The sequence below is a fragment of the Necator americanus genome, chromosome II (genome assembly GCF_031761385.1).
Source record: "Necator americanus strain Aroian chromosome II, whole genome shotgun sequence".
Classification (NCBI taxonomy): Eukaryota; Metazoa; Nematoda; class Chromadorea; order Rhabditida; family Ancylostomatidae; genus Necator; species Necator americanus.
Window position 1 is genome coordinate 3040442 of NC_087372.1, and position 11559 is coordinate 3052000.

Consider the following 11559-nt stretch of genomic DNA (forward strand, 5'->3'; position numbering starts at 1 on the left):
ATCTCATGCCAATTCGACTCTCGTTCCTTCCCGTTCTATTGCATTTTATGGCTTCCTGTCGCCGGTACATTAATTCGACGCCATGGGACCCGTCCCATCTCATTTATGGTTTTCTGGCCCCAGCCCTGCTATTTGACCATATAGCGTCTTCTGGCGCCGGAGCACCTATATGACACCGTTGGATCCGTTCTATACCATTACTGCGCTTTTGGGCACATCTATTTGTCCCCGTTGCACACGCTTCACTGTTTTCTGTTACACAGACACCTACACACACAGAAACACATGTGTCGTAATAAGCCAGTTGTTGTTCGATTATTGAGACAGCATGAATTGAAAAACACCAGACAAGCTAGTCTGAGTACATAACAAAAGTACAAATATTTGTGTTCAGCAGACTAATTTGTTATTCTATTTTCTAACAATTTTGTACAGCTTTCGACCATTTTTTATATCCGATCTAATGATCATTTTTTATTTTTTATCATTACTATTGGGAGAGAAGGGGAAAGGGGTTAGCGCAGTCGGCAAGAGGTTCCGCTGCCTGCACGATTGATCAAAGGTTCGATTCCGCCCTAGTGCTCACTAAACCTTTCATGCCTCCGGAGTCGATAAATTGGTACCAAACTTATCTGAGAGTAAAAACACTGACCTGACACATTGCCTAGCCACCGCTAGTCATTGTATAGGTCAGTCGTACGTTCGTGAACCTCATCCGATTCTGAGTTGAAGTGAACGTGGTGGCGCATCCCAAGCGGATTGATTAACGCCAGACACTATGCACTTTAACCTTTATTGTGGATCTTGGTCAGTTAGCAGTGTTTTTAAATTTGTTGTCAGTCATAGGCTTTTTTAAAACTCTAACGTACATAGCGATGTTTGTGTTCTAGTTAAAGGCAGTACCGCGAATCTGAGGTGGTGCGGATTTCAGGTGGAGTATCCGTATAGATAATGGAGGCAGGGGTGATTCTGCTCATCTCTCCCCGCATCCAGAATGCTGTTTTGTACGATACTTTCTATTGCAGCGCGCCACCCTTGCATGCGTGGCGCCCTTTACTGCCTATCGGGGCCGTCCGAATTGGTTCTCGATGAATCGCGAGGAGGCAGCACAAGGAGTGGAGCGTTGCAATAGATAGTGTCGTATAAAACAGCATTCAGGGTCCGGCTGCTTGCAGTGATTAAGGGAGAGATGAGCGGAACCACCCTGGTCTCCATATTTTACGGATATACCGTATACGGATACTCCCCCTGAAACCCGCACCACCAAAAATTCGTGGTATGCTGCTTTTAAACAAAGTCCTAAGACGCCTTTCTAGTCAGTTTTCTTACTAGTGGTCTTCCGAAAGGCGCGAGGTTACAAATGTCCTACCTTAATTTAATGCGGAAATGAACTGATTTTTGTAGTTAAAGGCATCACCCTACGAATCTAACGTGGTATGGATTTCCGACGGCCAAAGACTATACGAGCGCATAGATTGCATCCTGCATCACTGTAAACAGAATCTTTCGGAATGGGATTCATTACGACGTCCTCTATTGCAACGCCCCACCCTTGCGCCCAACCCCCGCCTGCGATTCGTCGAAAATCCATTCCGACGCCATGAGCAATTCATTTCATTGGACGAATCGCAGGTGGGGCGGGGCGAAATGGTGGCGCGTTGCAATAGAGGAGCGCATTCCGAAGACGTCTATTTACAGTGATGCAGGGAGAGATGAGCGAGATCCCACCTTTCTGCAATCTACGCCACGGTGACGTCTTTGGACCTCGGAATTCCACACCACGTCAGATTGGGATGGGGTGATGTCTTTAATTCACAACAGTGAAGAAGATGTGGAAAATCAGGTTGTGAAGGAAGGATTCAGGGATCTCAATTCGAAAGAATTCTTTCTCAAATAATCCCTTGCTCGGGAAAGCGCTAAGATCACTGTGGTGAACACGTGATGTGTGTGATCGAGAGGGTCTGCTTAGCATAGAGAACACAAAATATGCAGATCTGGCTGTGCACAGATGTATTTCAAAAAAAGTGAAAATAAGAAGTGAGTCGAGTCTCTTATATAAGCCTCATTACTCGGCGAAAATCGTCGCATTATGTTGTTGGAGAAAAACACTTGTCCTCCATGAATATCCCAATTAAGAGATACATAAATGCGGCAGTTTGTTTCTGTGCACATATTTCTAGCAAGATAAATAACTGTTTTGCCATCCATATTTCTATGAGCCGCAATAGTGTGTTTTAGTACTTTGAAGCCCAATAACGTATGTACGCATAGTTATGGCGATACTTAAAGATGTGTAGTGCATTCGTGAACTGGGTGAAGCACATATTAGTTCTGATGTTAGAATCTCTGGATTTCGACTGAAATCTATTCACACAGAACCAAACAAAACCATAGCACGAGTGCTTTTTACAGTACACGACCACATACGGTAAGTGGAGAAAAAGTAGCCTTGAAAAAAAAGGCAATCATTTCCAACTATTCATGGAACACTTCTCATTTTTCTCGTAATCACCAACAAATGTCCGTTAAACCAACTTTTTTCTGGTTTGAAGATTTTGAGAAAAATATTGAAAGCATCAACATTACAAACATAACGTTTTTAATTCCTCACTGCATAGACGATTTAAGGTTTAGTTGTAAGTTTGTAGCAAAGAAGTTTTTCTTGAGAAGGTTCGCACAAGAGTATTAGTTGCTGTGAACACAATTCATTATGGATTTTGAGAATTTCAAGAGTATCCCTTGAGGACAATTGCCGCATTAATTCCACCTGCTTATCAAAAAAGCTTACGCCCTTCTTTATTTATTTTTTGAATTAAATAAATACCACTTTAACGAAAATGTCGGAAAGTCTAAGCGGTAGATGCAATCATCTGCTCTTAGAAAAAATTGTCACAAATCTTCAGATTTGAAAAGTAACGTATTTGGCCCAAGGATTTTAAAGTTTTCAGTGTCTTTTCCCTTACATAAAAATTCCAGGCGAAATTACCTTCCCAGTTCGATTTGATGCTCGACAAGTAGTCACAGAAATTCATCTTCACTGCGACCAACATCCAGTGAGAGGGTAGGAGTCCGCAAGGATATGGAAAATAGGATAGCCGTCGAAAATATTGGATTTATGAATATTCCGCGATTATTTTTCAGGACCTAAATATGCTCATGAACGTGGAGATTGCAGCGAAACTTTCTCTAAACTTTTGGATCTATTGATTCTTGGATCTTTCCAGCCCAGCTGGTTCACACACATTTCATATTGTTGGAGTATTATGCACATTGTTATCACATCCAGGTACATTGTGTACAATTAGTACCTAGTAATTTGTTTTTGTAGTATACCTTATTGCCATAGCTATTTGTTGTAATGTTATCCCTTATTACCCACTTATTTGTTGTTATGTTATCATCTTGTTATTTGTTATATGTTATCCCTCATTACTTGTTATTAGTTATTTGTTAGTGCAACATAATCGATCGATAGTAAGGTCAATTGGTGACTCAGGGTTCGCGCACAAATGGGCGGGGTTTCCCAGGCCAAGGCGTATATAAGGGCGCGTCTGCGCATACTGAAAGGGTTGATCGGATAACCGAGCAAGGGAGAGGTGGTTCCTCCGAACTCTGGTGAGCGAGCCAAAATAAGGCGGGTAGCCTAGAGCCGGTGAAGGAAGCCGAGAGGTCCTGAGTGGCGGAATTTGATTAATCACCGAGTGGTTGGTGTTGCGGTGGAGGTCACGCGCAACATTTCGCAATAGCCAGGAGTAGCCGGATAAGGACCAGCTAGTGGTATCACAGCCGCACTTACCCTGCGTCACCAATCGGCACGAGCCTAGTATTCTCATTATCATTGATACTCATCAATCTCAGTGCATTGCTATCACCTCATTAATCTCAGGAAGTCGCCATAAGATATCGAACGAGTTATTCTCCCTCACTTGCCATTAATTGTCATCACTTAATTCAGATAAAGAACATATTGTTCAATTGTGTGGTTACTGAGAGCGACGGTCTATACCGTGAATATTTTCCATCGTTTATCTTTTTGTGTAATTGTGGGGATAAACAACTGCGGACCACTTTCAGGCTGCAGTAAGCACCCACCTATATTCGTGAGATACGACGTGCTGTAATTAAGGTGAGATTTGTGTTCTGGAATCCCAGTGCACTACCCGGTCAAGCGGTATTCACATTTACATTTACAATATCGCAAATTTACGTCTATTATAATTATATTATTTGGATCTTGGTCAGTTAGCAGTGTTTTATAAATTTAGTTGTCATCATATTGCTTTGTTTTAAAACTCTGAACGTACATAGTTCTAATGTTTGTGATTTAACTGTCACGTTATACCCTCTACCTGCTTTTAATAATGCAACCCACAATAAATTGAATGAAATCTCTTTATTTTCTCAGTAAATTTCGTGGATTTACATACTATCACTTGCATCACCTATACACCACTGAAGAAATTCCTTTTAGAGGTGTTCGAGAAGAAAATACTGAAGCGACGATAAAAATAACAAAACCTGGGCTCACTCTCCCGAAGATTACACGCTATCCAGATTTTAAGATTTTTGGTCTGCTGCCAGCTTTTCGTCCACTTCTGAATTTTGTCGTTTTCATTTGATCCAAGATGCTATCGAACAAATTCAACAAAAATTCTGACTTAATTGAAATAATAATAATAGAAATAGTGTTACCGTATCGGTATTCAATTTTCACAAAGATGACTGGGAACATGACATTAGAGTAAAGAATTACAGGGATGAGGGTGCGTGTTGACTTAAGAATGATCTCTTCTTCTTCATCAAGCGAGCAGAACCTTAATTAATTATTAGATGAAAAGAACTGATCATGAAACTGAACTTTGTTGCTTTGTACTTCTCTTTCCATTCACTTTCATTTGTTTTCTTCATACCTGTTCAAAACAGTCTGTTCTGTTTCCGATGAGCTCCGGAAAGACTATTCGTGCATAGATGCAAGGAAGAATGATCTGTAATACCATTCTATTGTTCGTTTTTAAAATCTTTCCTTATTTAATTGAATATCGTGTCTTAATGAAGTAGGATTGACGTCCTTGTTCTGGTGGCCATTACTGCACTGTTATAGAATCCTGATGGCACCGACACGTCTCTCCTGGTGCTCTGCTTTTACTGTCGCAATTGTGATGAATCACAGCGCTTCGGGCAGAGCTGAGGTGAATTCTGGGCCAGGATTAGGGTAAGCTTGCTGTCACCAACATAACGTGTGTTCTTTCATCGTTGAAAGCTCAGCAACTATGCACTGTAGCCAACAACCTAGTTCGATCCGATGGTCATTGAATTCTGCCTTCAAATTTCTATTTTTGGAGCACACAGCAAAACCTACATAGCGGAACATAGGGCCTCAGAAGATGAACTGAACAGCTGAGCTCATATGAGAGACGCAACAGCAGTGATTGTAATGTTGATGGGAGTTTTTAAATTTGAAAAAAATAGAAAGAGAGAGAAAGTGAAAATCGATGTACTTGTGCCCAGTAACTCTTTGATCTTCGTTCGTTTTAATTTCTATTCCCCCTTCAACGCATCCCTGGAGTGCGGATACACCGTTGATCGCATCAATCTTCATTTCGATTCTGTTCCCCGCAGGAGCCTGAACCCATATGCTTTCAAAGCAACTGACGTCACTTTATTAGATCTCTTACTGCCCAAACCCTTATCCAATAGGTGCAAATAGAGTAATCTCCATCATTATTCGCGCTAGCGAACGCTAGATCCTGTTCCTTCCAAGTGTTTGTAGCGTTTGATTCTCCACCACAGGCTGAGCCGAAGGTCCCAGTTACGATGGGAGGCTAAAAATTTGCATGATTTAATTTCTACTGCAGGGACAGATGGGCATAGCACTTGCCATTTTATCACACAAGTCACCACCGTATCCTCTAGGACAGATGCATTTACTGCAGGTTTGTGGATGAGGGAGTCCACCATATTAACAAATTGTTGCTATGCCTTTGCAATTTTCTGAACAAATGGGATTTTTAGAGGAAAAAGTCTGAGGTGGTACGGGTTTCGGGTGGAGTATTCGTATACGGTATAGTAAATTATGGAGAGGGGGGAGATTCCGTCCATTTCGTCCTAATTGCCGCAAAAAACGGCTCTGAAAATGCCGCGCGTACACACGGATGGCGCGCTCCAATCAAACTCGTGGAAAAAAGCGCTCCGTGACGCTCGAAGCCTCATCTATCGGGCCGTTTTTTACCACAATCAGGAAGAAATGGACGGAATCACCCCTCCCTCCGCAATCTACTATCCCGTATAAGAAACCCCATCTGAAATCTGTACCACCTCAGATTCTTGGGGTGATACCTTTGAGATAATGATAGATACGGCAATGAACGTGATTATTCAGCAATATTTGGCGTCCGCTTGAATTTTTCTTATTTCAAAAACAAAAAAAAAAAGATAAAGTATTTGACGTTAATCAGACTGCTTGGGATGCGCCCCCACGTTCACTTCAGTTCAGAATCGTTTGGGTTTCACGAAGGTGTAGCTGGCCTATTCAATAACTTGTAGTGGCTGGCCGATGTGTTATATCAGTGTTTTTGTCCTCCAAGACAAGCCGGATACCAATTTATGGACCCCGGAGGGATGGAAGACTTAGTGGGAACTAGGGCGGAATCGAACATTCAATCGATCGTGCAGGCAGCGGAACCTCTTGCCGACTGCGCTACAACCCACGCTCACTCCGAGGAGAGAACGAATGAAAGGCTTGGCGGGTAAATGAATTTGTTCTGTCACGTGTGTGCGTCTGTGTGTGTCTCAGTGAAGAAGTTCGAAGAAGATAGGGAGACAGACACCATGGCGTTGGTGCGCTGGGGCCTCAACGAGGTAAAATTTGGTGAGACGGGTCCTTCGGCGTCGAATTCGTGCCCCTGAGCCAGATAGCTGTAAAATGGGGTGGGGCGGGTCCCACGGGTTTGGAATGGTGTGCTGGCGCAGAGATTGCTATTGGGAGAGGCGGGTTCCACTGCGTCGGACTGGCGCGCGGGAGCTCCAAGGTGGTAGAGTGGGTTCCTATGGTCCCTTCGCATATTTATCTCCCTGCATGTCTCCTGATGCTGCTCGCATCCTTTTTTTACACACGTGCAGGATACACACGTGCAAACGGCTGATCAAATGCAATACATAGTAGCCAACAGCTTACGCAAGCTGACGTAAAACGTTACTTTTATCACAACGATAATGATATTCACGTCATTTCATGTTAGCACGTGGTTTTCTGCTAATAGTTGAGAACGGAGGAAGCTCTTCCTTCGAATAATGTTTCCAAATTGTGGAGATTTGAGAGAAACATAGATGTAAAGTCAAGTTTGATTGTTCTCCAAATATAGAACAGGCGCGCTTAGGGAAAAACCGTTAAGTCTTACATTTATGCTCAAATTTTTGGGTAAGAAAAAATTGAAGAGACCATTGATAGAAAAAAGCAATTCTAATCTTACAAAACACGTCGCTACTGTTATTTTTTCTTGATCGGTGAAGGCACACGAAGCGAACACCAAAAAAAAGCCTGAAGTCCGGCTATAGCCGGACGTTCAGCCTGGTTTCAGAAATAAAAAGGAAGTCCTTATTAGAAGGTATTCTAAGTCAATAAGAATATCCATAATGGTTACGCATGTTTAACTTAGTTTAGTTTTGAAGCGTTAGTAGAAAACAATCTACTATTGAAATAAAGATATAATACATGACCAAAAAACATTCGGGAGTTCACAAGCCGATCACAGCTCACTCGGGGTTCCTTTTCTCTGACAACTCTTCGTATCCACTGAACTCACTGTGACCTTGGAGAGTCGAAAATTTGAAAAACTTTATTTTAAGGTAGCAGTTGACTACCTCTATAAAGTGAAGTCTGATAAAGACAGAAAGGTAATCAGCAATCTCTAAAATATGAATCTACGTGAAAGATAAAACGTAAAGTATACGTCGGTGATAAACCTCTATGAAGTGCAGCTACGCGTTCGATTTCATTTCAGAATCGTTTGAAATTTAGGAAAGTGTGTCCCGTGTTGCCACACTAGGACAAACCAATTTTTTCCGGGGTCGATAAACTGGCGGCAGATTTGTCTGCGAGGATAAAAAAAACTGACTTGATAGAACGGCCGGCTATAGTATGTCATTGTACTGGTTCGCTTTTTTCACGTGTGCATAAAACTCAAATTTCTTGATTGAACTGAAAGAGTTGGTGCATTCCAATCGGTCACCAGATATTTTGTCCTCTGTATCGTGAATTTCGACTTTTGAATAATAAATATACCGTCGCAATCGTAGAGCTTATTGACCATTCGGAGATCAATGAGCGATATCATTGGTGAACTGATAGTCTGCTCGTAGTTCTCTTCTTTTGGAGTCATTTTCGGATTTTTGGTAGGAGAACCACTGTAATAGCAACAATCCATGCCTTAACATGCCACCACAACTTTTCTAGACTTACTAGTGCATAATACTTCCGTAATCCTATGGTAGATCATAGTTATTGTTGTCTTCCTTACTCTTCAACACGTATTGTTCCTCATACTCTTGCTGGAGAAAATTTCTTCATTTTTTCTAAAAATTCACTTCGTTCAAATTTGGTAGCGTTGGTCCCAAGAACACGACACAAACCTACCTCTATGTTCTGGCCATTTACAGTAATATAATCGTTACGATCATACCTATTTTGTGTGTGATACAGCCCCAGAACATGACCGATCTCGTGAGCAGCGTGGCCAAATGATTCGCAACCTTCGCCAAGGAAGAGCGGCTGTTCTCCTCCAAGTTTTCCGACATGTGATTCGCATACTCTTACATCTTCCTCATCAATAGTTACAATCAGCACAATCTTTTTCTGCTAAATAGCACAAGTTCAAGAAACTGGCGTTTTCAAATTTCAAGTTGATTGCCTTCTACTAAGATGTAAAGCAGAGACTGAACAAACAGTAAAAATCACATAATGCCGTCGTTGGCTCTTACAACCTGTGCGGCAATGAAAGAATTGTATCTGTGCTGCCTTTTAAAAAAGTGAACAGCTGTTTCTCTTTTTCCTTTCTAGGAAATCCCAAACAAAACTTTGTTTGAGATTTCTTGGAAGGACGTTACATCTTACAGGTCAAAATTGGCGTTGGTCAAAGCTCGGACAAACAATTCCGGGACTATCTACTGCTTTGCTCGCTCTCGAAACGTCTCATCAGTAATCGAACTTACTTGGATTTTTTAAAAGTTGATGTCTCAGAATAAGAATGTACTAATCAAGCTTAGGTATACACCTTATTAACTCACCGGATGTATCTCCTCTTCTATTCTTTAGCTCCTCGAACTTAACGTATGTGTCTTTTTCCCAAGCCTTTGCTGCTCTTAAGAAACCTTCCATCGTTTTCTTTCTTTTTTCTGTGAGGACAAAATACTATAAGAAAAAAATCAATCAAACATCGTCTCCAAACTCCTTTACTTACCTACGAGACTATCGAAGTAGTAATATATAATTTTACTTGTCCAGATATTAGTTTCGTTTTTTCTCAAGGCTTGGCGTTTGTGACGACCGGCGATGATTCTTCTTGAAGGACGTTCCTTATGCCTAGTCTCCTTAAGCAGCTCTTTAAAAATATGCAAATTTTTCGAAAACATCCAGAACTATTTGCATTTCCCAGAAGCTTCTTCTTTATGCATGGACCAGTCTGAATGTCCGGCTAAAGCCAGACTTTAGACTTTCCGTGGTTTTAACTTCGCCCCCCTTGATTGATCAATGGAAATTAATAGTGGTAGTGGTGTTTTCTTTAAAATTGGACTTGTGTTTTTTTAACAACGCTTTCCTTCTCTTCTTTATATTATAAATTAAGGCGAAAGATTACAGCGTTTTCCTTCTAAACGCGTCAATTCTACATTTGGAGAATATTCTACCACCAGCTACAAACACTCCTGCGAAGCCAGATTAATATAGATACAATTTGAAAGCATTACTCGAAGTATGGGTTGTTCCTCCTGATTTCTCCCAAAAATTATCACAGAATGATGTTTTAACATAAAATGACGTAAAAGACATCATCCTACTGATAAAGATAACGTTCCACGTCAGATCACATAAACATCTTGCTACTATTTAAGCATCCGTTTGCATGCGTGTTTCCACTTTCTGAGTACGGCATGCTACAAACTTGGGGCGAACAAAGAAGGAAATAGGCATAAAAGTGAAGAGCAAAGCGCCCAGTGGTCACGACTATGAAAAAGCTCCAACCATTTACCATTTACCGCGTCATGCACATTAAGTTATTGCGCACCAATAACCGGGTCCACCGACACCGGTAGATCAGTCGCACCCGATATTACAGCCATCTGGCGCCGGCGCACTCCCTTCTATAGGTATATGGCGCCGGTGGACCCGTCGCATCCCCTTCCATAGGTATCTGGCGCCAGCGCGCCAATCCGACACCGCGGGACCCGTCGCAACCCATTTTATAGCTATTTGACCCCAGCGCATCAATCCGACGCCGGGTGGACCCGTCGAACCCCCTTTTTCGAATTTCGTGACACACACACCCCGACACACACACACACACACACACACACACACACACACACACACACACACACACACACACACACACACACACACACACACACACACACACACACACACACACACACACACGGACTAAGCTCGTTATTATATACCAGTCTGAATGTCCGGCTAAAGCTGGACTTCAGACTTCCTGTGCTTTTAGCTTTGCTCCCCTTCACTGATCAATGGAAGTTCATAGTAGTGACATTTCCTGTAAAATCTGAATCATCTTTTTCTAGCAGCGTTTTCTTCTTTCTTTTTTTACTATAAATAAAGGCAAAAGATTTCATAGTCTTCTTTCTAGCGCGTCAGCTCTACATTTTGAGAATATTCGAACATAAGCTTCAAACACTCCGTCGGTTTCTACTACTTAAGCAGCCGTTTGTGTGGGTGTTTCCACTTTTTGAAGAAAGCGTGGCACCAAATTGAGGCAAACCTGCAAGGATATAGATACGTGGAGGATTCATAGAGGTGCAATGCAACACGTGCAGTGGCCATGAATATGGAACGGTTGCAACGTCTAATTTACCTTTCGCGATATCTGCACAAAGTTATTGCGCACCGATCCGACGCCGTTTGACCCATCACACCCCATTTCAAAGCTATCTGGTGTTGGTGCACTAATTCGACGCCATTGGACCCGTCGCACACTCTTCTATAGGTATCTGGCGCCGGTGGACCCGTCGCACCCCTCTTTTTGAATTTCGTGACTGACACACACACGTGACAGAATAACCTTGCTATTATATATCATGATGGTGATCATAATTTTTCATCATTATCGAGAAATTATGATATCCTTAACACAACCTCTTCAACAATCATTCTTTTTTTTTGTTTCGATCTGTCAACACGGAAGATTTGCGTGTCATTCAACTCACCGCGAGTTCATCACTTATGTCTGCTGAACTTCCCAGGTCACTTGCACTTCCCACATATTTTCCACATATTATAGAGAAAGCGATTGTGCTTAGGAGGAGTGCCTTCTTCGAAATTTCCAT

General features: G+C 42.0%; 1 protein-coding gene across 3 annotated transcripts; it reads right to left on the reverse strand.

The window, feature by feature from the left end:
- Positions 1-4557: 4557 nt before the first annotated feature.
- Positions 4558-11559, reverse strand: RB195_016723 (uncharacterized protein; the record flags this gene model as incomplete). 3 transcript variants are annotated; one of them, XM_064183389.1, is made up of 8 exons in its annotated part: positions 4558-4595; positions 4693-4814; positions 5499-5623; positions 5685-5822; positions 7861-7907; positions 8282-8403; positions 8679-8854; positions 11440-11559. In XM_064183389.1, the coding sequence occupies 8 exons, from the start codon at positions 11557-11559 to the stop codon at positions 4558-4560; spliced, it is 888 nt and encodes a 295-aa protein (XP_064039270.1). The 3 variants fall into 3 exon arrangements, with proteins under 3 accessions (XP_064039270.1, XP_064039271.1, XP_064039272.1); XM_064183391.1 differs by lacking the exons at positions 7861-7907; positions 11440-11559 and adding an exon at positions 10285-10332 and having other exon boundaries at positions 8229-8403; XM_064183390.1 differs by lacking the exons at positions 4558-4595; positions 4693-4814; positions 7861-7907; positions 11440-11559 and adding exons at positions 4955-4985; positions 10285-10332 and having other exon boundaries at positions 8229-8403.